The sequence below is a fragment of the Choloepus didactylus genome, chromosome X (assembly GCF_015220235.1).
Source record: "Choloepus didactylus isolate mChoDid1 chromosome X, mChoDid1.pri, whole genome shotgun sequence".
Taxonomy (NCBI): domain Eukaryota; kingdom Metazoa; phylum Chordata; class Mammalia; order Pilosa; family Megalonychidae; genus Choloepus; species Choloepus didactylus.
In genome coordinates, this window is record NC_051334.1 from 160,619,798 (window position 1) to 160,643,877 (window position 24,080).

Consider the following 24,080-nt stretch of genomic DNA (forward strand, 5'->3'; position numbering starts at 1 on the left):
AGAAGGACTTTCGCCCCTACATAAACATTGGGGGCCCTCGTATAGGCCCACCCAGGCCCCGATGGTCTACTGGAAGGACCCAGAGAATAATGCCTGGAAGGGTCCCTCCCCACTCCTCGCCCAGGGGCGCGGGTTTGCTTGTGTTTTCCCAGATGATGCAGCACAACCAATCTGGATCCCAGGAAGGGCAATCCGGCCCGCCACCAGCAGCCACGCGTCTGACGAGACGAGAACGCCGTCGTCTCCGCAGCCTGGTGCACCAAATGACAACAGTACACCTGAGCCTGGACCCCAGTCCGAATGAAACCCCGGAAAAACAAGAAATCAGAGAAATTATACGCCTCTATAGACGGGCAAAAGCCAGCCCCCTACACCTCCATAACCCCCACCCGAGCATTGCTTCCCTTCTAACGATCATGCTGGCTCTCGCCTCTTCTACCCAGGCTGTCTACCAGCCCCACTCCCCTCACCAGCCTTGGAAATGGACCTTGGCACGGTGGGAAGATTCCACAGTTATACAAACCCATGTTACAGCAGGGCAACCTTCTTTTCTCGTCAACGCCTCTAATCTATTTCCCAACCCTCCCGTTGGCAGTAATGAACACCAATATTATATGTGCCCAGCCTCCAACCCTGGAAAATCGTATTGCAATGCCCCCAATCAATATTATTGTGCCTATTGGGGCTGCGAGACACTAGCTACTGGTTGGAAGCCGTCTAGCATTGATCACTATCTTACTCTACGCTGGGCCCCCTGGAACTGCAAACCCCGTGATGAGCCTGTTTATTTCAGCACGGACGACAGTTCCCACCTTCCACCCACAGGTACCTGCACTCACCTTAATCTTACCGTGCAACTTCCCACTAATCCCTCCTGGTTACTCGGTCGAACTTGGGGCTTCAGAATCTATAAGGACGGAACCGACCCAGGATCACTTATTCTCATAAAGAAAGAGGCTGCAAACCAACCAGGCCAAAATACTGCATTAAGAACACCCTCTGCCATTGGTCCCAATAAAGTCATTAACCCCCTTTTTCCACAGCCCCCCAGCCGCACCTCGAGTACAAGCAGCACACCCGAAAACCGTACCTCGGCTGCAAACAACGCATCGCCAACCCCACCACCCCGACCTCCTCTACCCCCCTCTCGCTACTCCTCTCGCTACTCTTCTCCCCTCCTCGGCCTTATCCAAGCGGCCTTCACCTCAGTGAATTCCTCCAACCCCAATCTTACCTCCTCTTGTTGGCTTTGCCTCTCCACTTCCTCCCCCCTGTATGAGCCAGTTGCCTCCAACCTCTCCTTTTCAGAAAACACAGAGGACAGCCCCTCGGAATGCAATTGGAATACCTCTGCCGTCCCCCTAACCTTTCATTCAGTCTCCTTTACAGGAAAGTGCATCCGCCCTCGCTCAAGTAACTCTCCCAACCTCACAGCTTGCGCCGACTACTCATCTCCCAGCAGCTCTGCAAAATTTCTCATCCCTCATAACTCCTCCCAATGGCTCTGCTCCTCTACAGGGCTTACCCCCTGCCTTAACGTGCAAACCCTCAATACAACTAATGAAACTTGCCTCCTAATTGTCCTCATCCCTAGGGTCCTATACCACAGCGAGGAAGACTTCTTCCTCCGCCTGGAAACAACTGCAGCTTCTGCCCCACTGCAAAAGCGAGAGCCCATCACCGTCCTCACGATTGCCTCCCTCCTAGGTCTTGCAGGCGCTGGCACCGGAATCGCTGCATTAGCCAGTCAAGGCTCCGCCCTAACTCACCTCCGGGCGGCTGTTGACGAGGACATTCGTCACCTACAAGACGCTATTTCCCATCTTAAAAATTCTGTCAATTCCCTCTCTGAGGCAGTGCTCCAAAACCGCCGAGGTCTCGACCTTCTCCTCCTCAAAGAAGGAGGCCTTTGCGCCGCCCTAGGAGAAGAGTGCTGTGTATATGCCAATTCCACGGGTCTCGCCGAGGACAGCCTAAAGAAGGTCCGAGAGGGACTGGAACAACGCAAAAGAGACCGTGAAGCCACCAGCTATTGGTCCCACATCTTTACCCCCCTCCTCCCTTACCTCCTCCCTCTCCTCGGCCCCCTACTAATGATTATTCTAGCTCTCACCTTAGGACCCTGCATTATCCGCAGAATTGTCCAGCTTGTAAGGAAACAAACGGATGCTATTTTCTCCTCGTTCGTGCAAGTCCAGTACCAGCGACTCGCCACCTCTGACGCTCCCTACTCCAAGATAACAACCAACCCTCCGCGACCTCACCGCCACCGGTCAACCCGCCGACCGCGAGGCCCTTATCGATCGCCTGAACATCGCACCAACCTCGAGCTCCAGCTTCTCTGAACCTCCAACTTTAAACCCCCCACCCTTGTCCATCCCGCAAGCAGCAAGGCCCCTGTCGAGCGCCCGGGCGCCACACCAACGCCGAGCTCCAGCCTTGCTGAGCCACCGTCAACCCCTTTTTCCCCTCCCCGGCCTCCCCCTTCCCTCATCCCTTAGCGGGCCTCTCCGGTAAGCTTCTTCCTTTAATTAGAAAAGAAGGGGGAAATGCGGGACACTGATTACGTGCTTCAACTTGGCGGGCCTGGGCTGGGGGACCTGATCAGCCCCTGGGGAGGGTGGTGGGCACGGGCGACAGCGCCCTCCACAGCCCCCCGGGCCTGGGAAAGTGAGGCCGGAGGCAGGCCCCATTTCCTCACCCAAAATAACACTGTTAGGGGAGGCTTGCCGGAGGGAACCGCCTTTTCCCCACCCCCTTATCTTGCCCAGACACTCCCCGTTGCCAGTGCAACTCCCATTACCACCAGTGCACATACATTGTTGCCAGACACCGTTACCGGAGCAACTCTCGCCCCTTTTCAATCAACCTCCGCGCCCTCTCAGAACCAATCCAAGCCTTTAACCTCTACAGCTACCCCGCCCTCTAAACGCCCGATATAAGCTTGTACTCTCCCCTAATAAACTCTCTTGGCTTCTTCACCCTAAAAGAACCGTGTCCCGCCTGTTCCTTTCTCGCCACCCTCCATACTTTGCACGCCTACGCCGGGGACCGGGCCCAGTCCCCCGCCTCGCCCTCGCCTCCGGGAAAGAGCCCCCGCCGCCGGTGCCCTCCGGGCAATCCTGAGAGCCTAGGATTTGGCAGCCGGCCGCCACCTCCCCCCCCCCAGACGAGTCAACTGCGACCGCACCCTGTTCCCCACCCTCTCAAGTTAACTACAGTTCAGGAGGTATTACACTAAACTAGCACATTACTTATCATGAACATGGTGGAAAAACTAATAGGCAATCATAAAAGTCCTCAGAGTAGCCAAAAATAGATGTCTTAAAGTTGATGCCCTAAATTCTGTGTTCTCTATCCATGGCAGCTTCTACTTACAGCTGATTTAACTCATACTTAATGTGTACTAATCTAGCACACCAACTTGGAAAGCTCGCTTTTTAAAAAGTTAACAGCTGATTAGAAGGGGGAAGAAAATGCTGCTACATGAAAGGATACTGAGAGAAACAAGAAGTGACTGTGGACTGCAGAAAGGAGACTGGGCATGCATACAGTATAGCTATAATAAGTAAAAATCCATAACAGTCTAGGACAAATTTAGTGTAGAGGTGAAAGGCCTATATTCCTCAGTTAACCTGAAAACAAAAGAGTATTATAGTGCAGTATGGTAACTAATGACTGTAATTATGTCCCTAAATGATCAAGCAAAGATTAAATTACACTGAATATATGACTAAGAAGGCAGATAAATTTATACATATACATGTATGCATATCCATAATTACACATATACATACACACGCGCACACATATACAATATCTATCCATAATGGTTAACCTTAAAATGTGAAATGTGTTGATGCTTAAAAGGATGAAGCTCATAATATTATCATATAATAATAATAGCAACCATATATTAAGTGATTACTATGTGCAGATACAACGCTGAGATATTTATCTCCATCATTTCATTTACTTCTCATAACAATCCTAAGAGGTAGGTTTCAGTATCGTTTCTACTTTGCAGTCGAAGAAAGTAAAACTCAGAGAGATTAAGCAATTAACTCCAGACCACAGAGAGAGATACGGATGGGATTTGAACCCACGCTAGTTCCCTGGCTAAACTCCATGCTCCAAAAAACACAACTCTCCAAGAATCACTCTTTTTGAGGGTGCCATATAGCTGATGTTTTTACTGTATTTTTGCTTTCCAAACTCCTATTCAGCAAATATCTTAATTTAGAAGCAGAAAAATCTATGACCTAAGGGTCAGATACGATGTTATGTTTGTAAATATACTCCATGTCACAAGCTGAATGTAAAAGTTATACTAAAAAGCAAAATAAAATGCAAGCCCCCACCCCACCCCAAAACACCCATGAATGTTTTCATTAGGCCTATCCCCAAATTGCAGATCATTCTCCATATACTAGGGATTCTATTTCTAAATGAATAGTCTACCAAGAAAGAGCTGAAAATTTAAAATGTCAAATAATCAGTTAAGACCTAGTTCTCCTATAGTTTCCTTACCTCTTTTGGAGAAATTTGAGCTGAAAATAGGTCAATGGGACATGGGGAATGGGGGAATTGCAGAGGAGGCTAAATACTCGGTTTTTACAGAAGATTTAGGACAATCTCTTTTCCAGTTGTTATAGGAGCGTTATGAGGGCATGAAACACATGTGGACATAGTTTATATTGGATGGAACAGGGTGGGGGTTGGGGAGATGCAAATATATGCAGTTATCTTCATTAGAAGTAAAAGTGAGGGCAGCCTACCACATGTAGATACAACGGGAAATGTACAGTGAAACCATTCACTCGTGCAACTCCTTCTACCTAAATCAACGCCTACTCCCCATTCCTCTTGTGTCAAACCTACCCGTTCTTTAAGTCTCAGCTAAAAATGTCCTTTCTACCATAAAGCTTTCCATGATCCCCAAGGATGAATTAAACTGTCATTTGTGCTCCCACATTTTTCTTCCTTTTACACCTGTACCACAGCACTGATGATAGATACTCTGTCTTAGTATCAGAGTTATTTATGTATACTGTTTATTCCACTCTCTATCCCATCATGAGTTCCCTGAGGGCACAGGACTCTTGTTCACTTCTGTGGTTCATACAGGTCTTAGCACAGTGTTCAGCACATACGAGGCTCTGGGAAAATGCTGACTCAATAGCACTGATTTAGAGTGCAATATCACCTAGCTTACCTGAAGGAGTATTTGTTCTCTTTCTTTTCTTGCTCGATTCCCCTCCATTCTCAGTGAGGCCTTCTGTGACCAGAGGGCCACTGGCACTACCAAATTGCAGGGGCTTGTTGTTGTTGGCAGGGTCAAAGGGCAGCTGGTTCAAGCCTAAGGAAAAAAAAGAAAGCCAAAATCCAGACTCCATTAAGGACTTGGATCTGCTCCAGAATTTATTTTATGAGCCACTAGTGGAAAAACCTTTAAATCTTAAAGAGCTTAGGAGTAACAGGTGAATTCCTTAAAGCCTGTTGTCCTCTATATAATTTCTACAGATCTTGTTGACAAGCACAGAATTTAAATATAAGCTCTTATAAGATAGTGGCTCTATTATTTGTAAGATTCCTCCTATTTCTGTGGGAACTCAACATCTTGGGCCATAAACTATTAATTGTCTTCTAACTCCCTCTTTCAATGTGGCTCTGGCTGCATCCACTTTTCCTTTGAAAAAACTTGGCCTCGTATTCCTTGGATTATTCCTTGATATTTTTCCATTCTTTCATTGCAAAGTTGAATTGATACAGATATAATCTTTAGACTATCCTGGTTGTCAAAGTCACTTCCAAGGATAATGTAGAGGTTTCACAAAAAGAAGACCATAAAGCCATGGCAACTGAGAAAAAGAAACCAAAGATACAGAAATCACAAGGGGATATTTAGAAGCTGGAGCAATGGGGAGTTATGATCCAGGGTTGGGTAGTATTAATCTTTTCCTCTTCAAATGATTTCAGAAGCATGCTCATTTTACTAGTAGCTGCTGTACCATATAAAATGGAATAAAGTATTCTCTACTCTTTGAGTCTTACATGGTTCAGTCAGGATAAGCAGAGATAGTTTCTTACTCCTCTGGCAGCAGCATCTGAAATTTCAAGTGTTTCAATTAAAACTTCATGAAATGTAGAATCAAGAGCTTTGTTAAAGCCCAAAGACAGGACATCTCTCCTAAGCCTTTTATCCACTGGTTCTCTAGTCCTATGAAAAGGAGAATCAGATTAGCTTGCCATGGCTCATTCTTCAACCCCCCACTTTTCTATGGCCCACAGTTTCACAATTCTTGGGGCAAAGTAAAATATCAATAAAAAGCTTAGAATCCAGTCAGCCCAGGGTCAATAAAGTTCCAGTAAAAATGAACATTAAGCTTCTAACAAAATGACTTTACATTATTGTTTTTAATGAAAAAGGATCCCCATGATAATGTTCTCAGCCCATGTAACAAGTACTGCTTCTTCAGCTTTTAGGCTCAGCTTGGAACACCTCCATAAAATGTCTTCTGGGATTTGTCAAACATTCTTTCTTTACATCATCTGAGTTAACTAAGTGAAAGAATGAAAACTTGCTTCTGTATCTTTACTGCATCATATTCATGAACTATTAAATTTCTACCATGACCAGAACTAAACACAGTGATTGCTGTGTATTAGAAAATATTGACATCATGACCAAGATTATTTTCAAAGAAGACTAGATTTTTATATCATTTGCAAATGAAGATTTTTTTTTAAAGCTGAGTAGTCCCACAGTCAAATATGGTTAGCGTACTGTTCCAAAACTTTTCTTGGTATTTCTTTCTTCAATATCATAGTGACCACAACAAGTTCCATGGAAGATACAATTGTATAGTGGAAAAAGTATGCGTTTTGGAGCCCAACAGATTGGGGTTCATATCCTGGCTCTGTTCCTTACTAGCTGGCTAGCTTTTGTCAAGTCATGTAATCTCTTTTAGTCTTAGTTTCATAATACATAAAAGGGAAATGATAAAACTCCATGGGGTTGTTATATATATAAATATCTATCTATATAAAATTATATAACATATAAAATTATTATATCATTCTAAGGGAATTAAAACAAACTTTTTCCCTGTAAGTCTGTAACCTCCTCTAAGAAAGAATGTTCTCTTTTTTCCTAGCAGCATGCCTGGCACATAGTAGGTGTTGAATGAATGAATGAATACTCAATGCGGTAAGGCTCAATGACTCATTCTATTAACCCATGTAATTAGAGTAAGAACTTGACACCTAATAATCAAGAATTAATGCCACAACTTAAAAGTTCTGATGCTGACTATATCATTTCTCTAACATACTTAGATTTTAAATGCATCTCCACCACTTGAGTGCTATACTGAAGGATGGTGAAATCTTGATTAAAAGGAATGCTCAGAAATTAGGAGGTTCTGATTAATGATGGTTAATCAGAAAAGTCTTTTTTATTTTGTCCTGCATTTGATAATTTTACAGAATAATATATCAGTCTATTTCCCTGCTTTATTGAGTAGATATGAAGGATTTTACAGTGTCCTAGAATCATGATACGTAAAAGGTTAATAACAGTACCTAGGTCATGGGACTCTTAAAAGGATTAAATGAGATCAGGTATGTAGAACATTCTGGTTTATATCTGGGACATAGTAGGTGCTCAATAAACAGTAACTGCTAGGATTATCCTTTTTGAATTTCCATTTTCAATTTCTAGAATTGTGGATGTGAGGAGATTGGTCTGAATTTGCCCTGATCCAAGAATATACCCTACTTTATTCATTGAACCTTTTCATTGTTGTTTTTGTACTTTTTTCCAAAAGTTGAAAGAGTCCAGGAAAAAAAATCTGACAAGCTAAAGGTATTTAGTCAAAGACATTTTACTACAAACATGTTTGCCTTTTATTTAGTCCCAGATGATAACTTCAGGGATTTAGGTATTTTAGTACCCATACTGACGTACAGACTTTTGTTTGGCATCAAATAAGACTGAGATTTCAAGTACTTTCTGTGTATCCATCTTATATATGATCCAGATATGTGAAAAGCCTGATAATTCAGAGTACCATCCTTGGCCTTGTTACCTGTAGGAAAAAATTTCATACCAAGGATAGGGAAACATAACAGCCAGTAAGCTGATTCAATGAACACAAATCTACATTTTATTCTATCCAGGATCCAATACAATCTCCAAAGATTTATAGTTTGAGAACAAGGCCTATAGAGATGACAAAATCCTATGACACTTGTACTTTCTAGTTACTTTTATTGTATTGTTTCACTCCTCCTCTAAGACAGCACTAAATCAATCAAATAAATCAGTAAACAATAGTATTTATCTTTTCTGTCATGTATGTGATCCTGCCAAATGCTATTTTAAGTAAAAAAAACCCATTAAAACTATTTAAATTCTAAAAGGAAAACCACCACTTTAATCCCAAGAATTTTGGCTGCTGAAATTTCAATCATGAATTAAACATAAAAATATTAGAAACTCTCACCGAAAGTACAGAATTTATCTTTAAATCTCTCATGGAAGCAATTTCTACCATTTTCCTAGTAGACATGATGAACATGGAAAATATTAGATATGGAAGAAATTTTGAGGTGATCTAGTTCTTTGTTTAATGCAACGCAGGAACCTCATCTATAGAATTCCTGAAGGTTATAAATCCAGGGTGCACTTCTTAGCCTGGGGCCCTAGAAATTTGGGGGAATGAAAAGTACCCTCCAAAATACAGAAATCTATTCCTGGATAGAATAAAATGTAGATTTGTGTTCAGTGAATCAGCTTACTGGCTGTTATGTTTCCCTATCCTTGGTATGAAATTTTTTCCTACAAGTAACAAGGCCAAGGATGGTACTCTGTGCTAGGCTCCTATGAATTCACCTTGCATTCATTTCCTTTTAAAAACTACCACCCACTATATTTTGGAGGGTACTTTTCATTCCCCCAAAACTTCCTGTGGAGTAGGATGCATTTTGTCCAATTAGTCAACTTGCTTATTGTCCCTAAAATGAGCACAAGGGATGTCTAATATTTTAAGGTTTTTACTGATCATCACCAAAAGAAAAAAAATGAAGGAGGAACAAATAACTAATAGGGTAGACAGAAATTTTCTAAAGTATTAAAAAGTTCTCATAGTCCTTGTCCTTTTATTTCTGAGTATAAAGTCATCCATTTCCCTCACATCTTGTCCTTCATACCTCAACTCCATAAAATTTATAGTTTGTCTAAATAGAAGCATGGATTGATAAAATAAAGACAAATAGATAAGAAACATCAGTGTCAACGATTTTTGCTGTTTTTTTTATGTTCACAATTAAACAAGTCCATGTGGTAATATGATCTCATCTAAAACCAGATTCACTGGTTTAGATGGCTGACCAGCTGTCATTTCATGTCATGTCAAAATGCAGATTATCTAACTTCATAATGAACATGAGGCCACTTTAGAAAGTATGCATATTGGGGACAGTTGGGAGTGGAGTCCTCGGAGAATGACATTTCTCATCCAATGGAACCAGGAGGTTAAACATATCAGAATGACGTGTAGTTCTCAGTGAACACTCCAATCTTCAGGTCAAGGAGTTCACATGTAATGATGTCTGCCATACAGATGCAAATCACTCGTGGGCTTTGAGAAAGCACTAAAGAATTTTCATGATTCTTTTTTTTTTCTTTTTTTCTTTTCTTTTTATTTTGAAATAAATTCAAAGTTACATGAATAGTTGCAAAAACAATACTAGCCCCATACACAGAATTCCATCATACCCTGACCCCCCACCCCCGATAGCTCAATCCACCAACTTTAACATGCTGTCACATCGCTATTTCTTTCCCTCCCTCCCTCCCTCCGTATCTATCATCCATCATATATTTCTGTCTTCTGAATATATGAGAGTTAGCTGCACACATCCTTGAACATACACTATAATTCACGTATGTACTTCCCATGAACAAGAACATTCTTTTATGTAATTCCATTAAGCACAGCCAAGAAGTATAAGAGATTCAACTATGATACAATGCTTACATTCTATATTTCCTTTTCCTTATGTCTCAACTGTGTCCCTTCGAGCCACCTGTCCTCCACCCTCCAATCCCATCCAAGTTCATCCTTAGCATTCAATTGTCGTCTAGTTAGACTGTCTTTTTTTTTTTCTTTTTTTTAATTGTGGAAACATATATACAGTCTAAATCTTCCCATTCCACCCACTTCCTAGCCTTCCATTAGTGGGATTAATCACATTTAGAATGATGTCATGCTCTTTCCCACCATCCATTACTAGAAATTTCCCTTCACCTCAAACAGCAACCCTACACTCCTTTCTTAACTTCCCATTGCCCCTTCCCCCATTTCTCTTAACCCAAACTCTACTTTTCATCTCTATGGTTATATTCTCTGATAATTTCTTTGTGTTTACTGTGGGGCTTAAAATTAACCTCTTAAATCCATATCAATCTTGTTTTTCTTTGATACCACCTTCACTTCAATAGGGCACATAAACTATGTTCCTATACTCCTTCATTCCCCCACCTTTATATAGTTGTCTAAAATTACATATTTTACACTGAGTTCAAAACCATTGATTTGTCCTTAGAGTTTGTGTATTTTTTATCATGTAGGAAGTAAATAGTGGAGTTATAGTTAAAAAATTATTGACTTCTATTTGTATTCCATTGTATTTGGAGAATGTTCTTTGAGTATATTCAATTTTTTTTTTTTTTTCAATTCTTGAGGTTTGTTTTATGTCCCAGCTTATGGTCCCTTCTGGAGAAAGATCTGTGATCACTAGAGAAAAATGAGTGTCCTGGTGATTTGGGATGTAAGGTACTATATATGTCTGTTAAAATTCTCTATATCTCTTTCTCCTTTCTTTGTCTCTCTGTTGGTAGGGCTTCCTTTAGAATCTGAAGTAGGGCAGGTCTTTTATTGGCAGTCTCTCAGCATTTGTGAAAAATTTAAGCTCTCCCTCAAATTTGAAGGACAGTTTTGCTGGATAAAGTATTCTTGGCTGGAAATTTTTCTCTCTCAGAATTTTAAATATGTCATGCCACTGCCTTCTCACCTCCACAGTGGCCACTGAGTAGTCACTACTTAGTCTTATATTGTTTCCTTTGTATGTGGTGAATTGCTTTTCTCTTGCTGCTTTCAGAACTTGCTCCTTCTCTTCAGTATTTGAGAGTCTGATCAGAATATGTCTTGGGGTGGGTTTATTTGGATTTATTCTATTTGGAGTTCGCTGGGCATTTATGCTTTGTGTGTTTATATTGTGTAGAAGGTTGGGGAAGTTTTCCCCAACAATTTCTTTGAATACTCTTTCTAAACCTTTACCCTTCTCTTCCCCTTCTGGGACACCAATGAGTCTTAACTTTGGACGTTTTATTTTATCTATCGTATCCCTGAGATCCATTGCGATTTTTTCGATTTTTTTCTCCATTCTTTCTTTTGTTCTTTCATTTTCTGTTCTGTGGATTTCTAGGACACTGAGATGTTGTTCAGCTTCCTCTAGTCTTGTATTGTGAATATCCAGAGTCTTTTTAATTTGGCCAACAGTTTCTTTTATTTCCATAAGATCTTCTATTTTTTTATTTACTCTTGCAATGTCTTCTTTATGCTCTTCTAGGGTCTTTTTTATGGCACTTATATCCTGGGCCATGGTCCTCTTGATGTCCTTTAAATCCTTTGCCATGTTTTCATTCTTTGATTGTAGTTCTTTAATTAATTTTGTGAGGTATAACGTTTCTTCCGAAATCTTGATTTGTGTGTTTGGAGCTGGATTCTCCACATCATCTGGTTTTATCGTATGCATTAAGATTTTCTGTGGTTTTTGGCCTCTTGGCATTTGTTTTGCTTGATAGGGTTCTTTCAAGTTGTATCAAAAAAAAAAAGGATATCGATCTAATTTTTCAGAGACACAGTTTGGTGACATACACTTTCTCTAACTAACCAGCAAATGGCGTCTGTGAGCCACCTATATCCCTCCAGTCAGTTCTCAACCTTTTTTCCCATGGAGTGTGGGGAAATGATTCTTGTGTGTTCAGTTGGAGAACTCAGCCTGGGCGCGCCGCTGGAGTTGCCCGCCCTGAATGTGGGGCGCGCGCACGGGTGGCCAGGGAGGAAGGGCAGCTCTCTCTCCGTGTCCCCTAAACCACCGGACTTGGCGTAGCGCCCCTGGGTTCTCCGAGCGGATCCCCCCTCCCAGCCGCGATCTTCCCTCAGCCAAGGGGGATGCTGTGCTACGTCATCAGTGTGCGCCGTCCCTCTAGGGAAGCCCTGGGCCGCTTGGCTGTGCCGCGGGGCTCTCAGCTTGTTTCAGAATGCAGAATGTCTGAGGCTGTCTTTACTGCAATGCCTTGTGCGCTGAGAGCAGCTGAGGTTTTCTCCACAGAGAGAGAGCAAGAGACAGAATATTTCCCCCAATTCTCCCAAGGTCAGTTGTCACCAAAAGCCTCTGTCTGCTTGTTGAGGATTCGCTGTCTGTATTGAGCAGTTATTATTAAAACCTCACTTGGAGCTGGGCTGAGAAAGTGCACGGCGCGGCTTCCGTGAGGGAGGGGCTCCCGGCTCTAGGTTCTCGGCTCTCAGCGTGGGTCCGCAATTTTACTTACAGATTTTATGCTGTGATCTCAGGCATTCCTCCCAATTCATGTCGGTGGATGTTGAGTGTACAGTCACGTTTGTCTCCCCGCTATGATTCCAGGTTATTTACTGGTTTTTTGTTCATTTATGAATTGTTCTGGGGGACACTAAGTCTTCCACTTCTTTCTATGCCGCCATCTTCCCAGAATCCCCTCATGATTCTTGTGAAAGAAAATCAATGATCTTTTTGTGCTCAGCTGCTTTAAGAGTTACTGTCACAATTCACTTTACAGAGCTTTCTAACTATCACGTTGTTAGGACTAACCTTCAGGATGCAAAATAACAGTTTTAATGATTGCCCCAGGTTACAGTACAGAAATGTGACCCTGTGGGTCCAGGCCACTTATTTGCAGCTGTGGCCCAGAAATGGAAAAAAAAAAGAAAGAAACACAACTCTACCCTGAATTAGTTCTTTAAAGGGAACTGAGAAATCTGGTAAATTCAACAATTAAAGGAAGCAATCTCCAGACAGACGTTCATGTTGAAGAAATAAAATAACAATTTCCCTTGCTTTGGCAATAGGAATATTCTAGCTAATTTGTCTATAAAACAAATTCCTGTAACTTAAGTCCTACTTTCAAATCAGATATGGGATTCCCTGGTAAAGGGTAGGAGGTTCTCCAAATTAGATTTTAATTCAAAACTTTTAGAGAAATAAGGGCTTAGGATAATGACCAGGCCCTTAATCCTTATTGTGCTGGCAGGTGCTTTTGTTGGATTTATCCAACTATGGGAGCTCCTCCTAACTTTAATTCACCACTCCTTCTCCCTCAGTCCAAGCCTGAAAAATCACTGACTCCTCATTTGCAGCTCTCACTACTCATTCCCTCCACTTCCTACTTCTGAACAAGTATTTATAATATCCAAAAGAGTTGCACTGTGAAATCACTCTTCAGCCTCAGGGGTTAACAGCCAAAACAAATGAACATTTATCAGTTCCAGGTCTTAGCTGATGTGAAACAAATGAAACCTACTTTGTTAAACATTCTGTGTAACTAGTTTAGTTGAGGCAAAGGTAATTGTAAGAGTAATGAATGAGTGAAGGTAATGGGGAAGCAATGAGAAGGTAAAGGGCAAAAGTCCTTTTCCACTAAGGGGCTTGCTTGAATATTCGTGGACATTAAGAACTTTCAGAGCAAAATTTATGCTTAAGTCACCTCTTCAAGTTGTGATACAGGTCACAGGCAGATTTTCCCTGGCAGTGATCCTTCAGTAACTTTTAGTAACTCCCCAAACTAGTTGGTCTGGCATTCAAGTTCCTTCATAACAAGGCCCCATTCATTTCAAGTGCTGCCTTCCACTATGCCCCAGATTGGACTGTATCCCAGCATATATCAAAATTTAATGTACAAACTGGTCTCCTGGAGATCTTGTTAAAATGCATACTCTGATTCATTAAGTCTGGGTTCGGACCTGTTTTTCCAACAAGCTCCCAGACAATGCTGATTCTGTTTGTCTGAGGATCCCATTTGGAGGAGAAAGGACTGACACTAACAAAATGGGACTATCTAGCACACGCTGAATGCATTCAATACTTGTCCAACATCCATGCTTTTAGATTATACTGCTTCTCCTCTACTTCTTGATTTCCAACCCTTAAAATGCTGTCTTTCCTCTAACGTGTATTTCAGATGCTATTTCATTCATGATGCCTTCCTTTACCTCTCTCTACTCAAATCAATACGCACACAACAGGAAGAGAGTGGCAACCAGAGAAAGTACCACTGATTGTTTAGAATGTGTACTACTTTACATACATTATCCCATTGTTTTATTTTCTAGTTATTATTTCCATTTTACAAGGGAAACTTACAGAGATTATTTCACAAGGTCACACAGCTAATAAGCAGTAGAACAAAGACTGGAACTTAGGCTTTTTTTTATTCTAAGGCACTTTTCTGGGCTCCTTCAAGATCTTAATCTGTACTTTTTCCTAAGCCATTTAGAGTATGTCTTGTGTTTTAGTTCTTTGAGTACTTCGCTTATCATTCCTTCTCTATTGCCTTACCCCACCAACCACAAAATTGTAAATTCCTTGATGACTCTATACCACAGCTTTTTTTTAATGAGAGAAGTTGTAGGCTTACAGAAAGATCAGGCATAAAATAAAGGATTCCCATATACCACCCCACCACCAACACATTGCATTGGTGTGAAACATTTGTTACAATTGATGATACCACATTTTTATAACTAAGGTCCATGGTTTAACTTAGGACTCACTGTTTATGTAGTGTAGTTTCATGGATTATTTTTTTAAAAATTTTTATTCTGTTACCATATACATAATCTAACATTTCCCATTTTAATCATATTCAAATGTATACTTCAGTACTACTAATTACGATCACAGTGTTTTGCCACCATCACCACCATCCATTACCAAAACAGTTCCATCATTCCAAATAGGAAACCTCTGTATTTAAGCCTGACTTCCCATTCCCTATCCCTACAATGTCCCCTGGTAACTGATATTCTAAATTCTGACTCTAAGATTTTGCTTATTCTAATTGTTTCAAATCAGAGAGATCATACAATACATGTCCTTTTGTGTCTCGCTTATTTCACTCAACATGATGTCTTCAAGGTTCATCCATGTGGTCGCATGCATCAGGATGTCATTTCTTTTTATGGCTGAATAATATTCCATTGTATGTACATACCACATTTTATTTACCCATTCACTGGTTAATGGACACTTGGGTTGCTTCCATCTTTTGGGATCTGTGAATAATCCCATTATAAACATTGGCGTACAAATGTGTTTGATTCCCTGATTTCAATTCTTTTGGGTATATGCCTAGTAGTGGGATTGCCACATCCTGTGGTGGTTCTATACTTAGCTTTGTGAGGAACCACCAAACTATCTTCTACAGTGGCTGCACCATTTTAAATTGCCACCAGCAATGAATGAGTGTTCCTATTTCTCTGCATCCTCTCCAGCACTTGTTATTTTCCATTTTTTAAATAGCAGCCATTCCAACAGGTGTGAAATGGTATCTCATTGTGGTTTTGATTTGCATTTCCCTAATGCTAATGATGCTGAACATGTTTTCATGTGCTTTCTGGCCATTTGTATATCTTCTTTGTAGAGCTGTCTGTTCAAGACTTTGTCAATTTTTAAATTGGGTTGTTGTCTTTTTGTTGTTAAGCCAGAGGACTTCTTTATATAATCAGGATATTAATCCTTTATCAGATATATGGTTTCCAAATATTTTTCCCATTGTGTAGGTTGTCATTTTACTTTCATGATAAGTAAATGGCAAAAATTTTTCATTTTAATGAAATCCCATTTATCTATTTTTTCTTTTATTGTTGGTGCTTTGGGTGTAAAGTCTAAGAAACCATTGCCTAACGCAAGGTCTTGAACATGCTTTCCTACATTTTCTTCTATGGGTTAATAGTTCTAGCTCTTCTATAAAGGGCTTTGATCCATTTTGAGTTGATTTTTGTATATGCTGTGAGGTAGGGGTCCTCCTTCTTGCAAATGGAGATCCAGTTTTCCCAGCACCATCTGTTGAGGATGCTATTCTTTACCAATTGAGTGGTCTTTGCCAACTTGTCAAAAATCATTTGGCCAGAAATCTGTGGGTTGGTTTCTGAGCCCTCAGTTCTGTTCCATTGGCCTATATGTCAGTCCTTCTGCCAGCACCATGATGGTTTGATTACTGTAGCTTTGTAATAAGTTTTAAGATCAGGGAAGTGTGAGAGTAGAGTTACATACCAAACAATACAAAACAATAATACTGGCATTTATAATTACTCAAATTGTTACCTGTCCTGTAGGTCTTTATTTCTTTATGCTACTTTGAACCACTGTGTAATGTCCTTTCTTTTCAGTCTGAAGAACTCCCCTTAGCATTGCTTGTAGGGAAGGTCTAGTGGTGATGAACTCCCTCAGCTTTTGTTTATCTGAAAATGTCTTAACCTCTCCCTCATTTTTGAAAGAGTCTCACTGGATATTAAATTCTTGGCTGGCGGCTGTTTTCTTTCAGCACTTTAAGTATGGCGGTGCCTTTGCACTGTGTCAGCTGAGCTAAACTGAAACTACATTTCCCAGAATTCCCTTCCCTCCACGGTCCCTCTTATGCACTTTTCATTTCAGTTGTTTTCTTCAACTCCATAGTTCTGTTTGGTTCCTTTTTAAAATTTCTATGTCTTTACTTAGACTCTCATATTGTTCATTCTTTGCTTTCCTGATAGCCTTTACTTCTTTCTCTGTACTTTCCTTCAACTCCTTGAGCATTTTTAAAATTTTTTAATGCCTTTGTTCAGTATGACCACGTTCTTGTCTCTTTGTTCATGTTTTCTGTATTTTTATCCTCTTCCTTTGGATGGGCCACCATTTCCTATTTCTTTGCTTGTGTTATAGTCTGGTTGCACAGTGTACATTTTAATATTTTAAAATGTTAACTCTGGGATTTACTCCCTGGCATGTCTCTTTCCTGGTTTTGTAACCAGCTGGTATTAACACAGAGATTTTCTGCCCAAGGCAAATGCAGTGTGCGTGGTTTTCCCTGTCTTTCTGGGCCTATGTCTTGCCCTGCACTTTTGATTATTAGTTGTTGTGCAGTTCCCCTATTTACCAGAGTTTAGTTGTCCCTCCCTGTTTCCCAGGAGATAGACCTCCTCTTGGGCATTTGAAGCTGTCAAGCCTTTGTTCCAGACTGTCCACCTCTATAGTTTTTTACACTCCTTTCATTGTCTCATGCTTCTTTTGCCTGGAAGGCAAATTCTGGGAGGAGGGTCATCCTGGAGAAGACTTTCCCAAGTCAGTCTTTCCCAGCCAAAACAGGGCCAGGGACCCATGAAGGAGGCACAGACCAGTTCCAAAGTGCCCGGGGGAGGGGATCAGGAAGGGCTCCAAAATCTCCTCCAACAGTTCCCCCAAAGCTTTCCTGGCCCGCTCAACAAATGCAGCCCTTCAGCTAACTGTTTCCCACAGCCCCAAGGAAGTGCCACATCTTTAAATCTCCACACCTCTGCGGAGGATTCAAACAATAGATGCTGCCGACTTTGTCCAGGGCAGGTTGAAAAAATAGGTGTCCTCAGAGCTGGGAACAAGGGATCTGAATTTGCTTATTAAAAGCTGTGATCAGTGATTGGCCATGACCACCACTGTTCTTGAAGAAGAGGATTTTTATGCCCCTTTTCTGTCACCAGCAGTTAGCCAGGGACTGGACCCTGCAGCAGCCTACTGCGAGAGTGGGGGATAGGTGTCATTAGCCACTGCAAGGAGAGAGAAACTTACAGTTCTTTACCATAATTTATCTGCCTCCTCCTCCTGTTCTTCCCTGGATACTGTACAGTATTCTTCTTGCCTCTGGATTTTCAAAATAGTTGCTTCAGATAGTTCCTGCCTGTTTAATAGTTGTTTTTTTTTGTGGGTGGGGGGGGGTGGGGGGTAGGATGAGTCTTGGGGCTTCCTACTTTGCCATCTTCCCCAGAAGTCCTGCAGTCAGTTTTTAATCCCCCCTTCCCTAAGACGCCTGGCATGGTGCCTTGTACAGTATTAGGTGTACTCTGGAAATGTATGTTGAACTGAATTCAGCTATGACTTTGGATTACGGTAGTTATATTTCCCACCTCAGATGCCAACCAGCCTGCTGCCAGGGCTTTCATGAAAGGAAGAATGAAGTATGGTTTTAGGATGGTTTCAGCAATCTAGGATGGAGGAGTCTATCCTAGAATCCCTGAAGACTTTCTGGGGCGTGGTGGTAGACTATCATATACTCTCCCTTTCCACAGTCCTTTGACTACTAAGTCACTCAAAAGAGAAAGAACTATGGATTGGCTCTTAATAGCTCCATGGAGACCAGGTTACAGATTCCTGCTTTACAAATTACAGTCCAAAAAAGGCAATTTCTACAGATACACTGTCCAATACAGTTGCCACTAGCCACATGTGGCCATTTAAATCTAAGTTTAAATTAATTAAATAAAGATAATGTCCAGTTCCTCAGTTACACTAGCCACATTTCAAATGCCCAGTAGCCACATGTGACTAGTGGCTACTGTATTGAACAGAAAACATATAGAATACTTCAATCACACAGAAAACATATAGAATACTTCAATCACACAGTAAGTCCTACTGGACTGTGCCACTCTAGAATCAGGCCTAGTTTAAAATCCACAACTGCCACTTATTAGGTGCATGACTTGAAATGGGTCACTCAACTTGTCTGAGACTGTTTCCACATTTAAAATGTGGATGATAATGCCTTCTTTTCAGAGAATGGAGGAGAATTAAATGAAAGAATGTATTGCTAGGTTCTAGCATATATTAGACACTAAATACATGATATTCTCCTTTCTTCTAACCCAATAAGGGCTTTATATGAATTTGTCTCAAAAGAGGAATAAGAAAATTTGAGTAGATGTGGCTCCTGAGGCCCCAAAACTATATCTTATTTATGGCTTGGAAGATGTTAGCTTTGCATTCTCTTTATAACCCTCTTTTTCTTACAGATAATACACAGCCATTAAGCTAAAATCATTAATAAGTAATGCTTAGAGCAGTCAGTGATTGCTCTTTGCTTGTACTAAATTTATGATTGGAGACCATATTTGTCACCACCTTGAACTTTCCAACATGAAAGAACTACATTTTCCCCTTACTACTGAAATGCCTCCTCACAAAGCTTTAATTAGTGCTCAGTTCCAGCTGTGTGCTGTATTATTAGAAGACTGCTAGCCATGACATTAGAGCTGGAATAAATACCACTTCTCTCTAAATCCATATTTTCCTACATTTAGAATATTCCGTGTTTTTCCTGTGGGACTGGTGTCTCCTAGGCCTGCTAAAGGTGAATTATTTGAGAAAAGTCTGAACTAAATCTGTTAATGTGTTTGAGTTCTGTGAGCAGAAAAGCAGACTACATATTTCCAATTTCAAGGAGAAGAATGTTTCAGGACTCTTTTTTCTTGAACAGTTTAAGGCTTAGGAAACATAGCAAAATCACATTCCTCAATGAAAACAATGTGCAAATAACGCTGATTTGATAGAACAGTTCAAAGTGACAGATGGTAGACAGGTGATCTATTATATTCCTTAGGATAAAGTCTGGCAGTCTCCAGAGGAACTGAAAAGAGAAGGCCTTATTTTGCTGTAGTTAGCCTCAGGAACAGTTACTGCAACTATCCTTCTCTACATATCTTTAGGGAGGGGGATTGGAAAGATGGCTATAAATCAGTGCCTGTTTTGAGCTGGCTCTAGGCCATGTTGCAGCTCCTGTTGACCAATTTTCCACTTGAGTGACAGGAAAAGGGCAAGTTCCTAACACACTGACCATTAGGTTATCTATTTAATACTTGCCTGAGAATGTGCCCAGAGGTACTGTATTATGGATGTCTCTGTCTAAATAAAATAAATAATTGTAAATTTCAGAGCCTGAGGATAGAGAGTTGTTCTGGTATTGAAATTGGAGTCTATCTTGTCAGATCTGTAATGAGGTCTTCCCTTCAGGCTGATTGTTTTCATAAAGCTGAGGCAATTATCAAAAGCAAGCACAGTTCAGCCTGCAGAAACCACTCCACTGGTTTTGAAAACAAGCTTGTCAGCCAGATCTGGTCTGGAGCCTGGGCTGAGCCAATCCTGTCAGTAGAAACAGTTACTATACACAGAGTACACCATTTCCTTTAATAGATTCTTAAGATGGCAGTAAATAAGTTGTAAACAAGGTTCAGCAAAATAATTTCACATGCTGTGAGTGAAAATTGAAGTAGTTGCCAGATGAATCTGTATTTCAGTGAAGGAGAGAGTAAAAGCTGGAATTTTGGGGTCTTTAGAGAGTTAAATTTATCAATTAATGCTAGAAGGATACTGGTATCCCTTAAGACTGATGCACTGCATGAATTACATTTGTATCTTTGCTTTTCCCAAAATGTACACAGTGATTTCTCCAGATTTCCTTCCTTCGCTTATTTAACTTTCATTAACTATTTATCCAATCACTGTGCTACAGTTTTAATTAACTTCTAATTAACCAATGATGAGTTTGTGATTTAGCATTCCCTAAAGATAGAACTACATAAATACAGTAAATCTTCATTTACATGTTCCAAATTTTTATCCTCCCTTCTCCCCCACCTCCCCATTAATTTTGCTATGCTGTATCATTAATGTTCTAGAGTTATGCTTCCTGCATTCCTAATCTTTGATCCCCATTTGGACTAGTTTTTCAAGAATATATGATAAACAGCTCTGCTGAAGGCCATGAAATTAAACACACAGTAGTAAACAGAGGTTCCTGTAATGTGCTAATATATCTTTATAGATCCTTATTGCCCCTATAACAATTCCACCTCAGGACTATCAATACAGGCTGTTAATAAGTGAATATCTTTTTTACAGAGGTCCCTGAGCTGAAGTCAAGCCTACAGTTCTTCAACAGAAGAGAAAGCTAGAATCTATTTCTTGAGAAGACAGGGTGACTGTAAAGCTAAAAAAGCCAGCACAAAAGAACTAATATATATTTGAAACAAGTCTTACTATTGCTGTTGTACAAAATAATAAGTAGGACCTTTATTTTCCTCCAATCTGGAGCCTAACTGAAGTATTCAATGCATATTGGAATAAATGAATCAATGAATTAATATTGATTGATAGTCTCTCTCCTTATTCATCCAATTCATTCAAATTATTCTGCCTGCCTGGTAGTATGCTAGGCCCTAGGTTTTCAGTGCTTGACAAGACACAGTTTCTTTCTCGAGGAGATTACAATCCATAAAGGAAGGCAGATGCATAGACTGAAAATTGGGTCCGAATTACTGCATCAGCTTCATCTCTTGCCACTTCTCCCAAGTACCCTTTGCTTCTTTCATAACAAACTTCTCAACACTGCTGAAACATGCTATGCCCTTTCATGTCTCTGTGCTTCTGTGCAAACTATTCCCTCTGCTTGAAATACAATTTTCCCTTTTTGCCACTTGGAAAGCTTTCACTCATCCTTTAAGACCCTGCTCAAGTTTCACCTCTCCAGTGAAGTTTTCCCTAACTCCCAAAGGCTCCCTCCACAAGGAATACATGGAGCCTTTTCATCAGAGCACTTATTGCAGTATCTCAGAATTCTTTCTGAATATTTGTGGGTTTGTGTGTGTATTCTGGGTGGGAGGCTATTATTACCTGATCTGTGCCATAGAAAGATGACTATTATGGAAGGATGAATGATGGACTGAAGGGGAGAAGATACTGGAGGCAGATGGACCAGTTAGGAGACTACTACAGTGATACAGTGGAGAGATGATGATGGCCTGAACTAAGTTAATGGCAGTGGGTGGAAAGAAATGAATGGATTTCAGATATATACATAAAGTAGAATAATCTGGCTTTGGTGTCTGGCTCTGGGAGTTGGTGGAAAGGGAGGAGTCCAGGATGAAAACATTTTAAAGGTCTTAAGACAGAGTCCTGATAATTCTGCAAGGTTTGTGGGTTTTGGCATGAGAAAAAGCACAATCCAGTGGGAGCATATCCATAAAGCTATGCTGAAAATTCAACTGCTTCCAATCTCTATTTACCATGGCCTAAAGGCTGCCAGGAAACATAAGCAAATGCCTTATACTTAACCTTTGCTATGTATTCTTAACAAAGTCCATCAAAAGATATCAGTTTGTCCAGAAAAAAAAAAAAAGCATAATAGTCTAACAAGCGGGGTAAGATACTATTGGGCCAAAGAGGGGAAAATATTTTAATGATAGGTGTCAGACTTGGTTTATTTTCTCTCTAGCATTCACTGGCAAAAGTGTCTTGAAAGGTCAAAAATACTTAATTCCTTCTTTTCTCCCTTCATCCTTCCCCCTTCTCTCCTCCTCCCAAATGACTCCTTAAAATGGTCTTATTAGAAAATGTTGCATTTTAATAGCAGTTGTCTTTTGGTTATTTTAGTATGTTAAAGTAAGCTGATAATTCTCCTTTTCACAATGCTCAAAGAAAGCTTGGAAAAATTAATGCTACGTTGTTTTTCTCCCTGCCAAAGAATATAACATTGTAATTGTCTCCTGGAGAAGGAGCACTCAAACCATCTTTAACTTTAAGGTAAATTCATTTCAGGAAGACGCTCAGAGACAAACAATTGACAGCAAATCAGGGCTCCTAGGAGACTGAGATGTGATGAATTGCGTTGAGAACACCATCACTGAATTCAATTCCATGAATATTTTCAACTTAAAGGTGTCTCTGCAACAAAATAGCACTGTTTGGGAGTTAGAGTCATGTTATATCATGGGAGATAGGCCTTAAAAATTGCACTGGTGCTTAACACCTAGGAGATCTAGGAATCCCACAGGCTGTGTGCAACCCATTTACTCTTATTAAACAATGTAAGAAGCTATTATACCAGGCAACATTAGTGTGGAAGTGTAGCAAGTTTCCAAAACTGGCTTTAAGAAGAAACCAAGACTGGAAAAGACTTAAACATCATCTCAGTTCAATGGATATCACCAGGATCTTGGAATGGGTCTTAAAAGCCAAGTTACTCTAATTTGAAAGATCACTTCCACTTTCACTTCCTTCCAATTAAACCCATCTCCATCTTTTATTTTGGCTGTTCTGTTGCTATATTTTTAGAGGGAATCCAGTTAGGCTTGGGAAAATCATCCTTTGGAGACAGATTTGGTTCAGATATGGATTGTGAGCCAAATGTTTGGTACATTTACAGGCCCAGAATTTACTGGAAATTGGGCACTTGACTGGGATGATGGGGGAAAGAGGAAAAGAAATAGCAATGATCTAAAGTCTTGAGTCTCTGATAAGCAACCTGGCCTCTTGAGCAGATGCCAAACATGACCATATGGTAGCAGTGCAGTAAAGCAATTCTGAGGTTCCTAATTTCTTTGGTACATGAGTCCCAAATCTGGTTTTCTAAAGAGCAAACCGTGCCAAAGTAGCTCCCATGTTTTGTTTTTCACCAGCTACTTGCCTGCCTCAACTCAGTCTCCCCCTACCACCTAGATTTGGTAGGAGTTTCCCCAGAGGAAACTGAGACTAAAGGCAATGCTTCTCATCCCTGACTACATATTAAAGTCACCTGAGGAACTGTAAAAAACAAAAAACAAAACAAAACAAACAAACAAAACATACCCATGCTTGGGCTCCACCCCCAGAAATTCTGATTTACTTGGTCAAGGTATGGCCTAGGCATCTTTCTTTTTTTAAATAGCCATCAAGTGATTCTAACGCGCTGCCAGTGTTCAGAACTACTGCTCTAAATGGTTTGTAATTTCAGGCCAGAAAATATGTCTTTACTTCCTCAGGTGATTTTTTTTAAGTTAAAAATAGATAATACTTAGAGGTAAGCTCATTTATTCATCACCTACAATATGCAGGAAGCTGTTTTGGTTTTGTGGTATAAATATGTTAGAGCTAAATTTGCCCAGTTTATGATGCTTTTAGGGGAAAGATGGGTTTCCCTTTTGGAAAGAAAAATT

The 24,080-nt window shown here is 40.6% G+C and overlaps 1 protein-coding gene across 5 annotated transcripts in view; it reads right to left on the minus strand.

Annotated features, from left to right (window-relative positions):
• Window positions 1–24,080, minus strand: part of ENOX2 (ecto-NOX disulfide-thiol exchanger 2) — a 393,140-nt gene that overhangs the window by 219,531 nt on the left and 149,529 nt on the right. For 2 of the 5 annotated variants that reach the window (XM_037821176.1, XM_037821177.1), the window contains exon 2: window positions 5,216–5,359. The exons of 1 other annotated variant lie outside the window; for it this stretch is intronic. Coding sequence is in view for 1 of the 4 variants with exons in the window: in XM_037821173.1 (XP_037677101.1) it covers window positions 5,216–5,359; window positions 6,055–6,107 (197 nt within the window). In the remaining 3 variants the exon portion in view is untranslated. Of the gene's footprint in view, window positions 1–5,215; window positions 5,360–6,054; window positions 6,108–17,766; window positions 17,774–24,080 lie in introns of those variants that run through there. 2 more of the 5 variants (XM_037821173.1, XM_037821178.1) reach the window with 2 other exon arrangements.